Here is a 22,572-nt window from a genome sequence, read left to right as displayed (position 1 = left end):
AGTTTGGGAATGTAAGATTTTAATATGCAGCACTTTAATATCCCCCCTTACTTCTGGGATAGGAAGCGCTTTGACACGCTACGCTGCGTGAAGGGCGCTATATAAGTGCAAGTTGTTGTGGGTAGAATGTGCACCCCATTGCAAAATGCATTGAAACCGTACATGCGTCGAACTCTCAGTAATTTAATTTAGAGATGTTTTAAGTGTGCCAAATGAGTTGTTGGCTCAGTTCTCAACCCAAAGGTTGTACGGAGCAACTTGAGCGATCAAACCCAATGGCTGGGCGCGGGACAAGTTGAGACTCTGCCTACAGTGTGAGCAGGGTTACCAGAAATTTAAATTAAGTTTGTAGCCCAAAGCCAAGTGGACACTAGCACCAAAATAACCCTATATTTTGCGTTGCCTCCTATGGGTAACGGAGTGGCCGATTTAAGTTCAGTGCTTTTTGGAGCTATGTAAGGAAACGACAACAAATTACGTTTGTATAGTGCTTTTCGCGTCGGGAGGACATCCCCGGGTGGCTGGACAGTCAGGGTGTTGAACCCGAGCTGGGGGTTGGGATCAGGAGGGTAGGAGGGTGACCAAATGCGCTGTCGAAGAGGAAGGATCCTGAGACGGACCTTGAAGGAGGCGAGGGAGGGAGGGAGGGAGGGAGCGAGGAGCAGGGACCGCGAGGTGGAGTTACTGTGCGCTCTGGGACGCTACCCTACGTGAGGGGTGCCATATCACGTCGTTATGGAGATCCAACAGATGGGGCGGGCGGGGGCTAAAGATAAAAGGTTTTCAAAGGCGGAGGGGGGTGTGGGGGGGGAACTAATTCTTTTTAAATTAAAAAAAATAAAAATGAGGCATTGGGCAGAAACGCGCCCAGTCGGGCTTGAACCCTCCCCAATCTGCTTGGCATCCAGCCTGGGGGCGGCTGGGTGTGTATTCACACCTGGCCGGTAGGTGTCGCTATGGGGGGGGGGGGGGGGGAGACCGACGCGCCTGCGCATTGCCACCCAGCGACCCGCCTGTAACAGTTTGTGTCTTGTTGCTAAGATACAGTAAACTATCGGAGCCGCAGCCCGACTGAGGGTAAGTGTGTGACTGGGGAGGGGAGGGGGACCTGCCAATGGAGCCACTCACTCACTCACTCACTCACCCTCTCACCCACTCACTCACCCTCTCACTCACTCACCCTCTCACCCTCTCACTCACTCACTCACCCTCTCACTCACTCACCCATTCACTCACTCACCCTCTCACTCACTCACCCACTCACTCACTCACCCTCTCACCCACTCACTCACCCTCTCACCCACTCACTCACCCTCTCACTCACTCACCCTCTCACCCACTCACTCACTCACTCACCCTCTCACTCACTCACCCATTCACTCACTCACCCTCTCACTCACTCACCCACTCACTCACTCACCCTCTCACCCATTCACTCACTCACTCACCCACTCACTCACCCTCTCACCCACTCACTCACCCTCTCACCCACTCACTCACCCTCTCACCCACTCACTCACCCTCTCACTCACTCACTCAATCACCCTCTTACTCACTCACTCACCCACTCACTCACCCTCTCACTCACTCACTCACTCACCCTCTTACTCACTCACTCACCCACTCACTCACTCACCCTCTCACCCATTCACTCACTCACCCTCTCACCCACCCACTCACTCACTCACTCACTCACTCACTCATTTACCCACCCACCCACTCACTGGGAAACTGCGCCCTTTTTTACAGTGACTCCGAAATAATGGCTTTAAGGCTGATTCCCTGGAGCCAGAATTATAGTTTAGTTATAGGGGGTGTGGGGGGGACTTGTTCCTCAGGAACATTCAGCCTGAAATCTGGAGTGAAATGCCTTGAGTTGCAGGTTCCTCCTCTTGCTTCAGTTATTTTTTTAAACAGCATAATAATAATAATAATAATCCTTGCATTTGATATAGCGCTTTTCACGTCGGGAGGACGTCCCAAAGCGCTTCACAGAACACACTGTAAAGTGAACTGACTGTATATTTGTGGGCGAACGCGGCAGCCAATTGCGCACAGCAATGTCCCACAAACAGTCGTAGGTTGAAAATGACCAATTTATTATTGTTTTGGGTTTTGGAGGGAATATTATTAGGCTCTGTGTGGAGTAAGGAAACTTGCCCAAGGTTTCGCAGCTTGGGCTGGAGCAACACACAAAACATACCACACACCCGCACACGCAGAAAAACAGCTAGATGCGGGGATGGGAGTTAGAGCAGGTATTCTGGAAGGTAAAGAGATCAAATGGGGCTGGAAGATTACCAGGAGTTTTGATTTTAAAGCTTCACACCTTTCTCCCAATGATCATCTCAGACTGAAACACTCCACCACTGTTCTAACCAAAAAACAACTTGCATTTATGTAGCGCCCCTCGCGCAGGGTAGAGTCCGAGAGCGCTTGACAGTGGCGGAGCATGACACCGGGGGAAGTGAGTGTAGGCACAGTCGAAGCGGAAGGTCTTCAGGTGCGACTTGCAGATGGGGAAGGAGGGGACAAGACGAAGGGATAGAGGAAGAGTGTTCCAGAGTTTCAGGGCGCAGTGGCTGAAAGCGCGGCCATCGATGGTGGGATGGAGGGCACAAGGGACATGCCGGAGATCTAAGCAAAAGATTAGTTAAGACTTTGTTTATGTGCTGGTGTCAACAGATGAATCTTCTATCTTTCTAGGCACCATGGAAATTGTTTATGTTTACACCAAAATACGAAATGAATTTGGCAGGCAATGCAACTTTTCAGACCGTCCTGCAGAGCTACACGTTGACATTATTCCGGATCCGAAATTATCCGAGTATTTCATCAACAGAAATCCTTGCGATGTGGCTGTGCAATGCTCCAAAGTTTTGTCTGAACATGAGGTAAGGAAGCAGCAACCAACAGCTGTTTGCAGTATTAAAACATTGGAACCTATTTTTAAAAAAATAAATCCTCAGTATTTCCCAGGAGGTTGTCGGAGGATGGATTGATCTGCCAGGTGTGGCTGTCCTGAGGGAATGCAGAGTAAGGCTATTAAAGGATGTGGGGAAAGAGCAGGGCATTGGGATTACAATGGATGGCTTCTTGGTGGAACAAAGATATTGTGTAGTATATTTCTACGTTTCATAATAAGGCTTGCTTGCTATAATTTCAACCAAGGTTATCAGATTACAGACTTCAGGACAAGTGCCACCAATCAGATTAACGCCACAGTTAAAAAGCACGAAGCAGCAGAAGGACATAAAACAAAAGATTGATCTGGTACCTTGCGTCAGTTTTGGAGTGATTGAGCGCTCTGTCACTCACAATTAAGCAGGCGCACAAAACACTGAAATCTGGTTGTTAGTTTCTAATTATGTTGAGTGTTCTTTCGTTTTAATGTAAGTACGGTTGAAGAGGTATTCTTATTGCGAAAGTGTATTAAGGGATATGGGGATAAGGCAGGGTTGTAATATTAGCTGGAGTTAGATTAGAAGATCAGCTATGATTGAATGGCGGGGCAGACTCGAAGGGTCGAATGGCCTACTCCTGCTCCTGCATGTTATGTTATGTTAAGAGGAAAGTCTTTAGGTGTGATTCGAAGAATAGCAGCTTTAACATCAAAGTCTCTGTGACTGAAGACTTTATCAAAGATAGGAAACTTATTGACCGTCACAATAGATTCTGCCCGAAAGATATTGACCTCAGAGTGCAGCAATTTCACAGATTTTATTTCCACTCTTCCCACATTGAGGCAAACACGGTGCGTTTCCAAACAGAGAACCGAGGGATTAACCATGTGGAGGGAGGCTGGCCGAAAGATGTAAATCCCATGGAGCTGGAGCACACCATTCGCTACCGAAAGAAAGTGGAAAAGGACGAGAACTATATCAACACAATTATGCAGCTGGGTGGCGTAAGTACCCGGTTATAATGCTCTCCATTGTATCATGGATTCACCCTTTGCAACCCCATCCACTTTGCCTCGCTCCCTCACTTGCCTCCTTCAAGGCCCATCTCAAGATCCTCCTCTTCGACTGCAACTTCGGTCACCCTCCTACCCCTACCCTCCCTGCCTCCATCCCTCCTGATCCCAACCCCCAGCTCGGGTCCAAATCCCCGACTCTCCAGCGCCTTGGGACTTCTTCCCGACGCGAGAGGCGCTGCACTAATACAAATGTAATATGATGTTGTTGTTGGATTCATTTATAGCCCAAATGGGGGTGTGGATCTCTTCACTGCATAAAGTGGCCAAAGCAAGCAAACCTTTCATTTAGAATTGCTCTACTTTCCTCAGTTGTGTTTTGTTGCCTCTCTCACAGTTGATGGAACATTGCATTAAACAGAACAATGCAATCAACATTTACCAGGAATACTTTGATGAGGAGGACGATATAATGGATACCGTACAGGAAGCTCTATCAGCAAAAACTACCAATGTTTTCAGGTGAGCGTTTCATGCTTTGCTGATTTCTGACAAGATGCAAAATTGTTGCCGCAGCAGAGTGGAAAGACACTTCCAGGTATATCTGAAATCGAAACTCAATTTACAGCAACTCATCTCCAGTTTTAAAAAAAAATTATAAATCTTAATTACAAATCTCACACACATCAGATTGTCCTTGAGTTTTTAGGTACTGACCTGAATTAGTACCGGTGTATGGACATCTGTGCGCTCAGTTAAGACACAATAACAACTTGCACTTATATATAGGAGGGGGGTGGGGAGCGATGGCCGTAAGCACAGTCGAAGAGGGAGGCCTTCAGCGGGAAAAAGGGGAGAGATAGGGGTAAGGCGGAGGGATTGAGGGAGAGTGTTCCAGAGTTTCAAACTCTGAGTTTCCAGACACATGCAGAGCTGTCTTCCCAACTCCCAGTGCCAGTAATGATGGGAGCATGAAATATCACTGGTCACCGCTCGGCTTTTAAACTACTCTTGGTTGCGAAAGTCGAGTCGGTGACTGAGATCTCGTTGAGATGATGGAGATATCATTATTGACCACCCCATCTCCCAGCTTTTGGCAGAGATGTTGGTCTGAGCGGTTGGATATGTTCATGAAGCCAGTGCTCTCGCTACAGCGCAGCTGGTTTGAGACACTGGACTGTGCACCTGGAGTATGGATGTAACTGGACTAATTTTGAATGGGTGTGTGTTGAAAGTACTGGAATGTCCTCCCGACGTGAAAGGCGCTATACAAATGTAATTGTAATTTGTATTGTATTGCAGAGTCCTGTTTCTATTCCCTGGGAAGTGATTGCCTTAGGAGGACTACACAGTAAATTTCACACAAGTTGTATCATTTGGCACCATACATTTAATATGACTTATGCATTATGTCAAACTCACATAGAATATAAACTCTACAATAGGACTTGGGCAGAAGTACGACTTAGGCGATTGTACTATTTATATAGATCAGACTTCTGAGAGTTTGTACTATTTATATAGATCAGACTTCTGAGAGTTTTACTGAGGCTATGTTGCTAGTAATTTGTCACATAAAATCTCTATGATCTTTGTTTTGTTCAATAGAGATCCTAATAGAATTAAACGGACGGTATCTCACCTCTCGTGGCACCCGGATGGAGCGAGGAAGTTGGCCATTGCTTACTGTTGCCTTGAGTTTCAACGAGGTTCTCCAGAAATGAGCCTAGACTCATATATCTGGGACCTGGGTAAGTGAGTGAAATTGTCACTGACAGAATGATTGTATATTGGCTGCTGCGTTTTGCCCACAAAATACACAGTCAGCGAGGCTCTGTGGGATAATAATCCTTGCACTTGATATAGCACCTTATCATGTCTTCTAGTGCTTCACAGAATATACTGTAACGTGAATTGACTGTATATTTTATGGATGAAATACAGCAGCCAATTTGCACAGCAGTTTCCCACAAACAGTTGTTGAATTGAGTAACCATTTTTTTTTAACTGCCGGATTAAGCTCCACATTCGATGCTGAAGAGGTCTGACTGATTTCACAACCCCTAACGTTACAGTAAGATAACTGTGATCAGATAGATTCACTGGTGCTGCTGGGTTGACTTCAAGGAACCTAGGCAGCCTACATAGCGCCAGAGAAGAAATATCAAACCATGGAAGAGTCGCAAACATTTTGAGGCTTGTGAGCGGAAACTGGACTTATACATTCCCTAGTTTGAGAGCAATAATGCACATGGCAACCCTTCCTTGGCTGATCTGATGTTTGTGGCCTAGAGTCACATAAGGTCACATAACTTCAGCTAAAAGGCCTCTTAGTGAAAGCTGTTCAACTGTGTATAATACTGTAGTTTATGTCTGGTACAGCAAACTGCTAGACAGAGCCCATTGTTTAATGGTTTAACACTGATAATATTGTCAGAGGAACGTATATTGAATCCTATTTTGTTTCCGCAGAACACCCCAGTAAACCAGACATGGCACTGAAACCCTTCACCCCTCTCGTCTGTCTGGAATACAACCCCAAAGATCCGCACATTCTCGCAGGAGGCTGCTACAACGGACAGATTGGTCAGTCAAAGTATACTCAAATACAATCACGTATTTTTTTAAAAAAAAGTTACAGTCTCTCAGCTCATCATAAACAGTTCCGTCACGTCACTGGCGCTGGGAAATGTCACAAATGCCGCGCAGAATGATACATAGAGCGAAGCAGCACAGCAACGGGCTATTTGGGCAACTTGTCCATGCCGGGATGTGGAGAGATATATTCGGCCAAGATGGGGTGGTGGGGGGCGGGGGGCTGGGAAATGCTATTGTAAACTTGTGGGAAAGGCTGGCCCTATTCTCAGTGAACGGGACAGCACTTGTCATGCGTTTCGCCCACAAAATATACAGTCAAATTCACTTTACAGTATATTATACCTTTCGAAGACGTGATAAGGCATTATATCAAATGCAAGGACTATGATTATTATAATTATTATTATTATTATTCCCACACACCAGTGGTGGCCAACCTTTATGGTCTGGGCGCTGGACAGACAGAGATTTGGACCCGAGCTGGGGTTGAGATCAGGAGGGGTGGAGGGCAGGAAGGGTGGGGTAAGGAGGGCGTCTGAATGCGCGATCCATTCTAAACAAAAGATGCATTCACATTATGTTTTTTTTTTGCTCTCTCGGTAACTTACATGCAACCATTGAAAATTGATGCAAGGTTCTCAGTGTGAAAGAGTTTTGAAATTTACGTAAGCGGTCTGTTTCATCTCCCCAGGGTACTGGGACACAAGGAAAGGCAGCCAGGCAGTGGAGATGCCAGCCATCGAACACTGTCACAGAGATCCTGTCTATAAGGTCATTTGGTTACAGTCTAAGACAGGAACTGATTGTTTCTCCACATCCACCGATGGTCAGGTAACTGCAGAATGAAAAAGATGCACATTTTAAGCCTTTTCGTTTTCCCACTGACCGACAATTTCAAATCACACAAGTCCTGAAGACCCGCTAAATTAGTAGAAGCCCAAACTGACTATTTTGTGGGTTAATAGAGAATCCAGAAGGAAAAGTACACATTGTATGAGAGGGAATGTTATTTTGCGGTCAGAGTCTGTGTTATCCCCAGCTCAGGCCTCCACGCAGCAGAACAACAACTTGGATTTATATAGCGCCCTCCACGCCGGACGGCGTCTCAGAGCGCTTTACAGTAACGGATCCCAGTCTCAAATGCTTTGAGATGTCCTCCCGATATGAAAGGCAGTGCAGGTATATCAATGTAAATTGCATTGTACTGTATTGGTGTCCCCAGGTGCTGTGGTGGGACATCCGGAAAATGAGTGAACCCGTGGAGAGACTTATCCTGGATACTTCAAAGAAAGAGGATCTGGATAACGCACTTGGAGGCATCTCGTTGGAGTTTGAAACCACCATGGTAATTATTCAGGCACCTCGTAATGCAGTTATACAGGCAATAAAGGAGGTGCATTTACAGAAAGTGGCTTGTGAAATTTTAAGGAGAAAAACAGCAGAAGACCAACAGATGTCTGGGTTTTCTGAACAGGGTCGTAGGTAGGTTGGCAGATGGGTTCTGCAAAGGTGCTTTTGTCTACCTCTCAGCGGGTGGTTGCTTGCAGATGAGCACTGACTGAGGTTTGCAGGAGAGGGTACCTTTCTGCCATGTGGAATTGACAACTTATCATGAACACTATAAAGCGGAGAGGATAAAAACAGCAGAAACTATTACCCTCCACCCACCACCCCATCCCCCGCACCAACACAAGAAAGGTAAACGCTCGCTTTTTGCTGATTGTCACATTTTATCCGGCCTTTACTTGACATCTCATCCGAAGGGCAGCTTCCCTGACAATGCAGAATTACACAAATACTGCACTGTTGATGTCAGGCTGACTGATGAGCTCAATGTGGGATTTGAATCCACAACCCTCTGGGTCAAAGGTACATGCTAACTGAGCCTGCAGGGTTGAGTTTGAAGACTTAAAAAAAAATATTCAATTGAAATCCTCTAAATTAGTAAATTATTCAACATTTGTTTGTATTTTAATTCCGCTGCTCCACTAAACGGTGCGTTGCTCTACAGCCAACCAAATTCATGGTCGGAACCGAAGCAGGACTGATAATCCTGGGGAATCGAAAGGCAAAAACGCCATCTGAAAAGATCATGGGCATCTTCTCCGGGCACCACGGCCCGGTGTATGCCCTCCAGAGAAACCCCTTTTTCCCAAAGAACTTCTTGTCCATCGGAGACTGGACAGCGAGAGTCTGGTCCGAGGATATCAAAGATGCGTCCATCTTATGCACCAAGTAAGTAAAGTACAGATAAGGCCTTGGGCTCTTGCCAACCTGCGCCTCATACTTTCCGGAATTAGGTAAACAGGATGCGATCCTCAAGGGAGTTAGCGTGCATCCAATCCAGCAATCCATCTCTGGAACTTCCACGTGCGTGGAAATCTCAGCTTGGCTTGGATACTCTTAGCAGATGGCTGATGGCTTTCCGCATGTGTCAGATACCTGGCTGACCAAAAAAAGAGATAAAGGAGAGAGAGAGAGAGAGAGAGAGAAAGAAGAGAGAGAGAGCAAATGCCTTCGCCCATAAAGCATGCAAGCTACGTTCTTGACTGTGTTTATATTGCAGATACCGCAAATTCTTTGAAGCGAAATCCTTGCCAGGTGACACGAAATTCGCAATACTAATAGCGAAGAGTTATTTCCCCCCCCCCCCCCCCCGTAGTAAGAAGATGTAAGGTGTATTTGCTGCATTTACCGATGTAGCCTTCAGGGGTGATTAAAATATATGTAAGGGGGGGGGGAGAGTGGGGGGGGTTGCGTTTTTGTTGCATCTCTGTGGATGACAGTGAGCTTCACACAGCAGAGGAGAAAATGGATGTGGGGAGTTGTTGTTGTTGTTGTTTTTTTTTTTGCACTGGTGCAGTAACCAACTGCTGCCACCAGGTGGTGGTAGAGCACCACATTGCTGCCACAGCTTCTCTGCTCTGTCAGACTGCAGTCTCAGGTTCATGATTTCTGGGCTTAAGCTTAGGTTCAAAACCAGAATTATTTAATAATAATAATAATCCTCGCATTTGATATAGCGCTTTTCACGTCGGGAGGACGTCCCAAAGCGCTTCACGCAACACACTGTAAAGTGAATTGACTGTATATTTGTGGGCGAACGCGGCAGCCAATTGCGCACAGCGATGTCCCACAAACAGTCGTAGATTGAAAATGACCAATTTATTATTTTTTTTTGGTTTTGGAGGGATTATTATTAGGCTCTGTGAGGAGTAAGGAAACTTGCCCAAGGTTTCGCCCTGACCTGCCTGGAATTGAACTCAGGTCTCTCACTTGCAAAGCGAGTGCTCTAACCACTGAGCTACAGGACTCCAAATTTATCAGTTTGTTAGTGACAACTTGATTCCTGCTCTGCATGGAAAGCAAATACAAGTACAGCGGTGGATGGCCGGAAAGCGCAGAACTGGATGGAGCTTTGACGCTGGAGATTGTTTTTCAGAAGCTGTTTCTGTGCAAACATTGCAAAGAGATCTCACCGTTGACTCAGTTTACGTACAATAAATATTTTTTTAAAAAGAACTCTGCGATCCTTCAAAGGAAAAAGAACCAAACAGTTGACTTACCCTTTTATTTGTATGTGACCGGTTTAATTTAAGTCTGTGTGAGATTGTAATTCACGTACAGTAAATATAGTGTATTTTTTGAGTAGCTTTCAGCTTTGGCTCAATCGCAGTCTCTGGGTCAGAAGGTTTGTGGGTTTCGTGGCACTACCGTGTTTCAAGGCTGAAAGGAGTTTATCTGGATGTATGAGTCCTGCATCTAAATTGATCATTTACTTCATGGTTGTTTGTGGCACATTGTGTGCAAATTGGCGTTAGTGTCAGCCTGCAAATATACAGTCATTGCACAGGTCAGCAACATCCTGTAACGTTGTAGGTTCTATGTCAAATGCAAGGATTATTATTATACAGCTGTCACTTTTTGTTGCTATGGGCACAAAATAGCACATTATCGCTAATGGAGACAGTTTTATTCTCATTCATGTTTGTTATGCGATTAAACCCACAGAGAGTTCGCTGTTACAGATTCAAAGTGTGCACGAGAGGTGACTGAGCCTTAAAATGTTCTGGATGGTCCAAAACTCACTCAGACCTTGAAGGGTTAAGTGCTACACCTGTTTGCTGATTGCTGCTGTTCCCATGGTGTCATTTTACAACTATGAAACCCTGATGTTTTTTTCTCTCCAACAATGCAGCCCGAAGCGACTCCACAATTCAAGTGCAAATAAGAGGTGCCTTGGTGTTGGATTGCGCACTCGGAGCTCTCTCTCTCTCATTTGTGTCGTTGGGTAACATGCAACTGCCCGAGGGTTTTGGCAGTTAGCAACAGGGAGAAGAGGGACTCAGAGCTATCCAGAATCGCATAGAATCTCCTGCAGAAACAGACCACTTGGCTTAACTAGTCTGCTCCAGTGTTTATGCTCCACGGAAGCCTCCCTCCGCTCAGGCCTTCAGCCTCTCTGCCCCCACCCTTTGGAACTCCAGTCCACAGATCCTTTGCCTCGCTCCCTCCCTTGCCTCCTTCAAGGCAGGTCTCATGACCCTCCTCTTTGACTGCTCCTTTGGTTACCCCTCCTACCCCCACCCTCCCTGCCCTCCATCTCTCCTAATCCCAATCCCTATTCGGGTCCAAATCCGTGACTGCCCAGCATCTTGGGACATCCTCCCGAAGTGAAAGGCGCTATACAAATGTAATTTCTTGTTGTTGAAGCTTCCATCCATCTTAATCCCTCTCGCCCACTCTTCTGCCCTACCTCTTGTCACTTCTATTTTCTCTTGTATTGAGATCACAGTATCATTGTGTCAGCAATCAGTTAACTGCACTCAGCTATCAATTGAGGATTTGGTATTCTCTAATCAATCCACTTGCTGCTACCCACACAGCAGGGAAAGACTTTCAGAATAAATACGGGTTTCTATGTTACTTTGAAAGCACATGTAAATTCTGGATTTCAAGCGAAGCTTCTTTGCTGAGTCACACACCAAGCCGAAGTGAAACTCAACACATAATTGATTTCAAAGTCGTGCCGATCTCGCTGGAGGAACAGCAAAGGCATGACTTTAGATTTTCAGCGGAGTCCAATTCCAACTTGCTTTTGAATGCAATTTTAACCACCGTCTCAGTTTAAAGACGAGAAAACGTTTCTGTGGAACAGTCAGAGTCTCGTTCAGTCCTCGGGAGTGGACATCAGCCGATCCTACAGTTCCACGTTACACATTCTTTTTCCAGCCAGTATTGTGTTCTGTGTAAATTTGCATCAAACGAAGGCACAGACACCAAGAAGAAAAGTATGGGTAATGTTACATGAGGCTATTGCCTGGATGTACTTGGTCATTTTGACCCGTATCTCACTGATCGTCCCTGTTGCTGCAGTAACGGAATATCATGTTACTTTTGCACGATTCATTGCAACGGGCTCCAGGGCAATTTTTCAGGATGCTTCAACTGACAAGAGGGTTAAATCACGGTGAGACAAACTGCTATGTTGCAGTGGGAAACACTTTTCAGTTTATAAGTGTTATTTGCTTTTTTTGCAACAAGGTACAGATTGGGTCGTGTGCTGATCAGTTTGTATAAGCGACCTTCCTTTGGAAATATAAGATGATTGCGTCATCGAGGTGAGGATGACCATGTGAATAGTATTTTTTTGACACGATCGGAGATCAGGGAAATGTAGATGAAAATGAGGGATTCCTGTATTGAGCCACTAGCAAGCACATCGTTCGCCTGGACCACAGAACAACACTGCGTTTCAGTTTCCCCCCCACTATCTTTATACCTCAATGAGAACTGGAAACTCGGCAGGAAATAGTCCACCCTTATCTGACTGAGCTCTGTTAACAAGTCTCCGGCCAGATAACCAAGGTTCTAGGCAGGATTTTAAATGAATCAGAGATCAGAGTTTAGGTGAGATGGTTTGAAGAGAGAAACTCCGAGTAGTGCCAAGAGATCTTTTACATCCACCTGAACAGGCAGATGGGACCTCGGTTTAACAAACCTCCGAAAATGCAACACCACCCCCCCACCCACCAGCATCAGCTTAGACAATGTGATTCCAAGTCCTGACGTGGGGCTTGAACCCACAGCCTTCTGACTCAGAGACGAGGGAGCTACCACCGCGCCAGGTTTAGAGCGGCGTGAACCTCAGGCGCAAGTCTCGTGGAATACTGCCTGAGCAACACGTGTAACTGGCAGAGGTTGAGGACCGAGATGTTCCAGTGCGGAGCAGGTGGCTCAGCTGCGAGTGAGATCAAGCTCGTAACCTTAATATTCATTTACAGGAAGTATCTCTCTCTTGGCTGGGTTATTTGATGTAGGTCCTGCCTTATAAACATGATCATGACTTGATTTCTCAGGTATCTGTTGCAGTTGCAAAGTGGTGAATCCGAAACTTACCTTTTCTTCTACAGTGGGAGAATCTGGGTGCAAAATGCCAGTAGAAGTGAATAAATCTCTGCTAATGACTAACTGTCGGCATACGTACCTTGTTTTAGGTATCACTTGTCCAACCTGACCGATGGCTGTTGGAGCACGATGAAGGCTTCTGTCTTCTTCACAACTAAAATGGATGGGACTCTTGATGTATGGGACTTGTCATTCAAGCACAATGATCCCACCCTCAGCATTAAGGTATATTGATTGATTGATTCATTGATTCATTTAATTATTATTGTTATTGTTATTGTGATGACAAACCTGCTACAAATCAGACACAGAATAATAATAATCCTTGTATTTGATATAGCGCCTTATCACATTGTATATTTTGTGGGCAAAACATGCAGTCCTAATAAGAGTGACGATTCAAAAGCGAGTCTGGATATATCTCACATATATGGGCATAAAAGATGGTTTGATTTATATCAGTGAATATAATTTATTTTGCACAGGTCCAGGGTGAAAATTCTAATCATGTGTGTTCATGCCACTGCTAAAACATTAGAAATTAAAATGATTCATAAGAGAATTGAAGCTATCTGCAGTGATGATGAGACGTTTGTACGTTTCAGACATGCGGGTGGGTCACAATCTGACTTAGAAGGGGAGATAACCTTTCACACAACAACAACTTGCATTTATATAGCACCCTTGACTTCGGGTATGGGAGGCAAAATATATATCATACAGCAAAACAATACGTCCGCTTAAAAATACTCATTTTCGTATGAAGAATTGAAATGCTGAAATACAGTAATTTCCTTATAAAGCTTTTCGTTTTAAGCACGAAACATCGCAGTATATTGCCACGGTGACAGCCCTGTTTAAACTCCTTTTCCTTAATGGCTCCTGTTGCCGAGTGCTACAGAGAGCGCAGTAATCTTACTGTGCCACGGACGGAAGGATAAATTCAGTCTTATATCTTTTACAGATAGCAATGGCCGACGTACACCCATCAGTCAAATATAAAACGAGTCACCACACCCCTGTTGCCTATTTGTCTCACGGTGGAGCTGTTCTCGATACCGGTACACTGAGGCAGTTAATGTTGCTTTATAGAATAAGGGATGCTGCAGCCTATTCGTTTCCCTGCCCTGCAAAGTCGCAAATGTTACGTCTCAGGCAGTGCCTCACAGGGATTTATCTTGTTTTGTAGTTTACACCTAATTAACGAGACATTTCTGAGCCCCACAGTACAGAAATCATCTTGCTTTAATGAGCTCCTATGGGGATTATTTTAACAGGCCTCCTGGTTATTTACTTGATCATACTTAATTTTTTCAATTTATTTTAATGAAAGCCCTCGCATTTTTCTTTCTACCCGGGTACAGTCCAATGCAATAATAGTAATAATAATAATAAATTGATATAGCGCCTTTCACATCAGGAGGACGTCTCAAAGCGTTTCACCTACTGAAGTACGTCAGGCCTCGCTAGTACCTTCTCCCTAGAGGCAATGTTTAGGTGTGAGCCTTTGGTAGTAAGTTATTTTCTTCGCTCTTTAATCCTTTCTGCACCAGGACCATTTTACAACCGAGCCCCGCTCTGCCATTGTCACCCACTAATGGGACATTGGAGATGCGCAAGAGGGTGCCTCAACTTGGAACCAACCAAAGAGAAAGTGTCTTAAATTGTTGAATCCCAACTTTTCAGACGGAATCCCTCTGCTTTGCAGGTGTGCGACAATCCACTCTACAGCATCCGCATGCAGGATAATGGACAATACATTGTGTGCGGGTCTCACGATGGGTCAGCAACCCTGCTGGAACTTTCGGCAGGACTCTATACACTGGATAAGTATGAAAAGAGTCTTGCCGTTGCAGTAAGTCTTCTAGGAACCATTAGGTTAGGCTCGGGGGGTGGGGTGGGGGTGGAGATGGGTTTTTGAATCCAATGCATTTAAAAGTGGTTTTCAGTGACGCAATGGAGAGCGATTTCAGGATAGAAACCAGAAAACCTTTCTTTAGCCAGAGAGTAATTAATGGCTGGACGGGTTGTGAAGGAGGGTAGTTAGGCCGTGATGATGGACTCATTTACAAACCAGTCTGTTGAGAAACAGAGAGAGAAAGAGAACTGGAGACTGAGATGGAGACAGAAAGCAGGAAGGTCTTGACCTCTGTTATGGACATTCACCTCAAAAGTGCCCAGGTTCCTTTCAACAATATAAATGCATCGCGATATAAAAATGTCTTCATGTCTGGTCGAAGGCATGAAAATTAATTACTTCATTAATTAATCAGGAAAATAATTTTTAAATCAATTGGAAATCTTTGTACATTTCACGTTACTTCTGGCACGCTTAGATGTACGACAGGGAAACGAAGAGGGAGAAGATTCTGGAATCCCGGCACCGCGAGATGCGCTTGAAGGAACGCGCCAAGACTGAAGGAAAGGACGAAGAACAACAACCCCGTGAGGGTGTGGCCGCCTCTCAACAGGAAATTGAGCAAGTGGAGGAAGATTTCTTCGAAACCATCAAAGCAGAAAAAACGAGGCTTATGAAAAGAAAGAAAAAGCAAGATGTGAGTGAACTTCCCCTTATTTGAGGACCAGTTCAGTAGATCCATGATTTATTTGATGCGTCAATGTTGCTGAGATCGCTCTCAAGCAGAGTATTTTACACAGCAGTTATAGCCCCAGTGTCTGGTGGCATTGCTTTTTTCGGTATTTTATTAGGGTTGGGCGTACTGCTACCTCGTGCTATGTGTGCATCTCTACTTCCAATTTTTGCTGTTGTGTAACAGCTCCAAAGAAAGACAACAACAAATAAATTACATTTGTATAGCAGCTTTCACAGTGGGAGGATGTCCCAAGGCAGAAATTTGGGGGTCCCGAGCTGGGGGTTGGGATCAGGAGGTGGGGGGGGCATTGGAGGGCAGGGGTAGGAGGGCGACTGAAGGTGAAGGTTATGAAATGTTTCTTCAGTTACGGTTGTTTGAATAATGACCCATGTTTTGATCTTTAGGAAAGTGACAGGAGTGTTCTGCTGAGCAGTGGTGATGACGACGATGTAAGTATAGAGAACAGTTGGAAAGAACCTAATTTTGAAGCCAAATAACGTCAGATAATAAATTGTGCGTTGTCCAAAAAATGACCAGTTTCTCAAGAGCTGCTGCTGCTTTTCTGAAATAAGCACAGTTGGGCAGGTCACTTAAATTGTGGCCCATCTTCATAGCGGAGGGAATCTGCTTAACAACCCCCTCCTTACCCACCATTGCCAACCCCCGCACGTGCACACACACATATCTTGAGTGAAACGTTCCGTTTTAACAGCACACAGAGGACGTCTGGTTTTAACAATGGGGAAAAGGTTTGGTGGGAAAAATCGTTCCACTGAGGTGACTCCGCTTAAATTGGCCCCTGTTGTTTTTGCAGGGCCTTTGAAATCTGTCTGCTATGCAAATTGGCTGCGAATGCACACTCACCAATGTTCTAAGTGGCGACATCAAATGCAAGAATTATTTATCATTCAAAACCGTTCGAATTTAAGTGAGTTCAAAGCAAGTTTGCGATTACTCCCACAGCCCAGCCAGGTTCCCACATCCGTAGCTTCTTCGAGGCTATTTCTGAGCGACTGACACTGAAGGTTGAAAACAAAATGTAATTGAGTATGGATGAGTAAATTATTTCAGTCATAGTATTGTAGAGAATCATCTTAGTTATTTATGGTGTTTTTGCAGGGCCTTTGCGTAGGCATTAATTTTGCGGAGGCGTTAAGGTTCAATCTTATTAAATAAAATCTGTATTTTTAATAATAATAATCCTTGCATTTGATATAGTGCTTTTCACGTCTTCTAGATGTCTCAAAGTGCTTCACAGAATATACTGTAAAGTGAATTGACTATATATTTGTGAGCAAAATGCGGCAGCCAATTGCGCACAGCAAGTGTCCCACAAACAGCCGTGGATTGAGTGACCAAATTATTGTTTTTTTTCACGAGGGATTATTATCAGGTATGTGGAGTAAGGAAACTTACCCAAGGTTTTGTTAATATTTGTTAATAAACAAATATATGAAGTATGATCCTTTCAAAATATATTTTGTTTCAGATGTGAAGATACAGAGCAACCAAAGGCTGGAATTCCAACTGAATAAACCAATTCATTTCAATATTGAAGCAACCGACGTCGAGGTGGAATTAGATATTGCCACCTGTACAGTAAGAGAGCACTGGGATATTCGTGCAGTATGAGATGTTTTTAAAGTTTGTGACCTCATTAATTTCGCAATAAACTTCTTGTTGTATTTGCCTTGGTTTTCATTTCAATACTGTGTCACAAGGATGTCTATTTTCTTGTGCGTTGTGCACGTGCTACGTGAGGGAGGCTTAATAATGATGGCGTTAATGATAATATCAGCCTATAATTTGAAAGTTCCGATGCAGGGTTTGTGACAAAAAGATGACGGCTGTTATGGAATCATAGAATCTTACAGCATAAAAGGAGGCCGTTTTGTAAAGAATTAATATGCTTTGTTAAGTGAATCGCCTTAACCTTCTCTCAAGATTTGCTTTCGATGTTCGATGCTGATTCAGGTGGCTATTCCCATTACACTTTGGCACGACCAGTGCTGCTGTGTGCTTCACTGCACCGAGCACTCTCCCTGGGAAATGGCTGAATTCACAGCTGCGAACGAGAGAACCTGCAGAGAAAGCAGAGGTCGGAGACGCAGACAGGCACCGTGAAGGTGAGACAGCAGAGATGCTGAATTATTTCCCTTTATGGAAGAAATTGCACCGAGTTAATCTGGTGCAATCAGCGGCAACGAAATCTCAACGCTGTTTATTTTACCAGCCCCGATAGCAAATTGTGAAAGGCAGCTCTTTTTAACATTCCCTCAAGTGCAGTAAACAAGGCCATAAAATGCACAACGTACTGCGGTTGTACTTTCCTGCAGATAAAGCTGGGAGCTGGTCCCGCTCGCAGTACCCTGAGAGTCATGTGAAAGCTCTACTGCTACAATCATTTGCAAGTGTCCTTGTTTACACATCTTCACCTTGGCTTTCACGAGTAACGGAATAATGAATCTCTGAAAGACCCTGCAGTGCTTTTCTCAGTGTTATTGGTTTTCTACAAGGAAGTCTCATCTCGTGGATCATTATTTTTTTTAATACAGCTTAAGATTCAGCACTGTCCTGTCTCAGAAAGGATAATTAACAGCTTGGAAACAAACAGTTGCAACATCTCCAACACTTGCCTCGCGCAATTAAATAAGTTTCATTTTACCCCTTGAGGTAATGGTAACTTCTGGTCTGACGGTTTTCTAAAAAAAAAACAAGTACATTTTATTTTTGAAATGAAAAACAAGTTTCTTTTAATAATGGTTGAAAAGGGAAATTGTGAACGTCGGAAGTGCTGGAAATGCACTGCAGGCAGATCAGCACCAGAAAGAGCCAGAATATTCAGTTATCATTGTGATCTTATATCCGAACTGGTTCTATATCCCACATGCAACATACCACATAATATTTGCAGGATAATAAAAAGTAATAATCCTTGATATAGCGCCTTATCACATTGTTGAGACGTCTCAAAGCGCTTCACAGAATATACTGTAAAATGCATTGACTGTATTTTGTGGGCAAAACGCAGCAACCAATTGTGTACAGCAATGTCAGACAAACAACCACGGAGTAAGTGACCAATTTTATTTGGGGGATTGTTGGCCAGGACACCGGGAAGAATCTCTCTTTTCTTTTTGAATAGCGCCTTAACATCCAACCAAACAGGCAGATGGGATCTCAGTTTAACATCTCATCCGAAGGATAAGAGAACCAGAAGGTGAATTTGTTCCAGGCTTCTGACATCATTGAGCCGTCTCAAAGCGTGAGATGTAGTTTGTTGACGAAATGGTATCATCACTGAGTAATAATAACTGAGCAAGGCATTATTAGTAACAGCAACGGTAACATTAAATAACTTATAATGTAATAATTATTATAACGTATCGTGTATGCCTTTGCTGTTATTAATAAGGCCGGTACCATAGTCCTTCTGTCTGCAGTGATCCAATGCACCCAGCAGCATATTATAGCGTGAAATGAATACTTGCCCAAGCATTGCACGCACACAAGCCAGTCAAGGGTTTTTGATAACACAGGTAACTGCTCAAGCCTTGGTCCCACAGTGCACGGCATTATTAAAACTGCTGGAATGTAACACAGTCGTGCAACTCGGGATCCGGTAAATTGGTAGGTCTGTGGCAAGGCACAGGCTTCTATTTATAAACACCTCCTTGCTACTATACAATGCTCATTAAAAGCAACGTACGCGGGACCCAAAGAGCAACACGTTGCCTGCAAGCACACACAGTCACTACACTTTGCAGTGAAGTCCTTTGAGACTTCCGACAGCGTGCTAAGGCACTACACGAGATTGCATGAATCATTAACGTGTCTTTCGTTCCATCTCTGGCAGCACCTGATCTTGAGTTTGTCTGAGTGGGCGGCGGAGGGGTGGGGTGGGTGGGGTGGGGGTCGGGGTGGGAAGGCGGGTAACGGGGGGTGGCGGTGGCGGGGGGGGGGGTGGGCAAGGGAACATTGTTCACCGATCGCTATTTCAAGCCGCGCTCCATCCACGACTGTTTGTGGGGGACAAATTTGGCTGCCGCGTTTCTTTTGTTTGTGTTTTTTTGCCGGTAAAAATACGCAGTCGATTCGCCCGACGGGCTACCGTGAATTCACCTCGAGACGTCTCGACGCCCCGATCAGGGCGCTACGTTAAAAATCCAAGAATTAAGTATGATTGTATAACCTTGACATAGCGTCTCGGTTGCAGACGTGGCGAGTTGCCAGTAGGTGGTTCCCTTGAGTGTATGTATCCTTTGACTGATCGTGTGTCAGTCAGTCACAGTCACAGTCAGCTCTGGGGGTGGTTGTGGAAGGAATTTGATTGAAAATCTCTGGGGCTCCAGGATACAAGGAGACAGACACACACACACAGACAGACAGACACACACATACATACATACATACATACATAACATACATGCAAACAACACCAGAGAAGCTGCACAGAGAGACAAAGAGAACAGCAGGTCCAGACACCAGCTTGGATCCTGACTTCCTACAGAAAAAAAAACACACACAGACTATAAATAAGGTTTTTTTTTATTATTTACATATTTTTATATTGTTTTCAACAATTCCCATCCCCACACACACACACACCACACACAAAAAAAATCTGCAGGATTAATTTGCAGCTTGAGCTCTTTGTTTTTTTTCAGAGAGAGAGAGAGAGAGAGCTTTGTGTCTGTGTGTGTGTTTTTTTTAAAAGCAAAAGTTCTGAGTGTGAAATCCACAGCTCAGCTGAGCCCAGAGCAAGAGGTAGGGAGAGGAGAGGAAGAGAGGATGTGGGCTTTAAACGGGACAGATGCTCAGTCACTGTGTGTGTGAGTGTGGCAGTGAGTGTGGCAGTGAGTGTGTGTGTGTGGGTGTGTGATGCTGGTGTGTTCTCTGTCTCTGGGACCTCTTGCCATGCTGCAGGTGCTGTGCAATTGCACCCATTGCCTGCAAACATGAAGGACGGAGGGGAATCCAAAGACCAACAGCTCACAGTAAGTTCTTTGGTGAATTTTTTTTTTGCAAGGCATTAAGTATTAAGCAAACACACAAACACACACACACACACACACACACACACACAGAGAGAGAGAGAGAAAAACACACACCTTGGCAAAGCAACTGACCTTTAAATAGCAATTTCTTTCCCTGTTTTTAAGAGGGAAGAAAAAGTAGACCAAATGTAGAGACTGCGAAGCTGTTGTATGTGTGAACCGAATTTGTACACAGTCACTCCACTTTACTGTACAGCTTGTGAAGCAGCTTTGAGACGTCTCAACGAAGTGCTGTGGCGCTATATCAAATGCAAGGGTTATTATTCGATTGTATAATTCCGCTGCATTGCATCGCACCGTGCATTAATTACTATAATTATTTGGGAGGTTTTAGATGCTAACCTATCTTGGCTGGATTGTAATTCTACAGCACTAATAATAATAATAATAATAATCCTTGCATTTGACATCGTGGCTTATCACATCGTTGAGACGTCTGAAAGCGCTTCACAGAATATATTGTAAACTGGATTGACTGTGTATTTATTGGGTGAAATAACCGGGAAATTGGCGAATTGTTTACATGGATTTCAGAAATCCGTTGATACCAAGTATGTACAGTACTGTCCCACAAAGCAAGGTTGGTACTGTAGGACACAAAGAAGCCTTGCAATGGTGCGTGGGGTGGAGCAAAACTTTGTGTGTGTCAGGGAGATGTTTCAAATCGACAATGCTTCTTCATTTTGTTCCTATTCAAAACACTTTCGTTTTTTGGGTGATTGAATACGGTGGGAAATCTCCTGAATTTTCACAAAGAAGGTGAATATTGGAACATATAGAGATGTGATTTTACTCTGACGTTTAGATTTAAATGACCTGACAACTTATTAGTTGCGGGCTTAAATTTTCATCTGCATTTTTCTTATCAGTGCTGTTTGACAACCAGACACCATAATTCCACCCGGTCTTAGCCTGTAAGATCAAATTGTCTTAACATTTAAAGTCCAGCAGAATCTTGGAAGATTCTCTTGTTCAGAAACGGCTTCTTCCAAATTCGGGCTGAATTTAACAATTGAAGAATTTTCCACGATTCTGCACCATTCTTGAGTTCTAAGACAAAATGGTTTTAACGGGGCGGAGCGGATGATTTTTCCAAAAAAAAAAACCCCGACTAGTTTAATGCTCTGCACTCCTCTCTCTCATTCCTTCTCACGAAATAGGTTCTGTGTGGATGGGTGATGTGGGAGTGTAAAGGTTCACAGGTCCCCAATTCAGCTGGATTCTAATTCCCAATTTCCAATTCCCAATGGACCCAATTCACCTCTCACTCTTGTGAGAGCAACCGTGTGTTCGAACCTTATGGAAACACTCCACGCATTTACAAATGCTGCTGTGATCCACAAAACCTGGGGGTGATGAGTTAACAGGAGTTTACCGTACACTCAGTGCTATTTACATTTGAAAGCATTTGATGCTCAGTCGGTTTTAGCCCATTATTGTGTTTGCGTGGTTTCCTCGAGCAGTTCGTTTTGGAGTTGAGTTAGCAGGCCAGCCTTGTCCAAGGCAAATTGAATGTTTTGACATTGTCATTGTACATCAATGAAAGTGTTTCCAGACCTTTTGCTGCTTGTTTACAAGCGCATTGTATAGAGACGTAATTTGCCCTGATTTGCAACCACAACACAAAAACATTGTGATCAGATGATGCTTGCCTCATCTTTGGCAACCTATCTGAGTTTGAAATATCATAAACAGGACACAACTTCCTAATCAAAAGTACGGCCAGCGCTTTACACAGTAAGGTTTTGTCCCCCAGTTCATTCTAGTTAATCTGCATCTTTCATTGAAAGCAATGACCACAACAACAAACAAGTTACATTTGAATAGCGCCTTAAATGCCAAGAGGATGTCCCAAAGCGCTGGAGAGTCATGGATTTGCACCCGAGCTGGGTGTTGGGATCAGGAGGGGTGGAGGGCAGGAAGGGTGAGGTTAGGTGGGTGACCGAAGGCGTGGCCGAAGAGGTGGGTCTTGAAACGGGCCTTGAAGGAGACAGGGAGG

General features: G+C 44.4%; 2 protein-coding genes across 4 annotated transcripts in view; both read left to right on the top strand.

Annotated features, from left to right (window-relative positions):
• The first annotated feature begins 1,017 nt into the window (after window positions 1-1,017).
• dnai2b (dynein, axonemal, intermediate chain 2b) lies at window positions 1,018-17,164 on the top strand. Of its 3 annotated transcripts, XR_006085621.1 has the most exons (15): window positions 1,018-1,077; window positions 2,707-2,894; window positions 3,746-3,907; window positions 4,314-4,438; window positions 5,525-5,667; window positions 6,389-6,502; window positions 7,206-7,345; window positions 7,737-7,859; window positions 8,526-8,749; window positions 13,012-13,147; window positions 14,631-14,777; window positions 15,259-15,477; window positions 15,921-15,965; window positions 16,331-16,444; window positions 16,754-16,774. XR_006085621.1 is itself a non-coding variant. In XM_042342447.1 (14 exons), exons 2-14 carry the CDS (start codon window positions 2,712-2,714, stop codon window positions 17,009-17,011), a joined length of 1,767 nt encoding a protein of 588 aa, XP_042198381.1. In that variant the 5' UTR covers window positions 1,018-1,077; window positions 2,707-2,711; the 3' UTR covers window positions 17,012-17,164. The 3 variants fall into 3 exon arrangements, 2 of the variants coding, with proteins under 2 accessions (XP_042198381.1, XP_042198380.1); XM_042342447.1 differs by lacking the exons at window positions 16,331-16,444; window positions 16,754-16,774 and adding an exon at window positions 17,006-17,164; XM_042342446.1 differs by lacking the exon at window positions 16,754-16,774 and having other exon boundaries at window positions 16,331-16,480.
• A 3,052-nt stretch (window positions 17,165-20,216) lies between these two features.
• Window positions 20,217-22,572, top strand: part of kif19 (kinesin family member 19) — a 41,197-nt gene continuing 38,841 nt past the window's right edge. Inside the window, exon 1 of the mRNA XM_042342565.1 lies at window positions 20,217-20,513. Coding sequence (XP_042198499.1) covers window positions 20,475-20,513 — 39 coding nt within the window. The 5' untranslated portion in view covers window positions 20,217-20,474. The remainder of the gene's footprint in view (window positions 20,514-22,572) is intronic.

Source organism: Callorhinchus milii, unplaced genomic scaffold (genome assembly GCF_018977255.1).
Source record: "Callorhinchus milii isolate IMCB2004 unplaced genomic scaffold, IMCB_Cmil_1.0 Scaffold20, whole genome shotgun sequence".
Classification (NCBI taxonomy): domain Eukaryota; kingdom Metazoa; phylum Chordata; class Chondrichthyes; order Chimaeriformes; family Callorhinchidae; genus Callorhinchus; species Callorhinchus milii.
The sequence above is the reverse complement of the archived record's forward strand: the minus strand, read 5'-3'. Positions and strand labels throughout refer to the sequence as shown.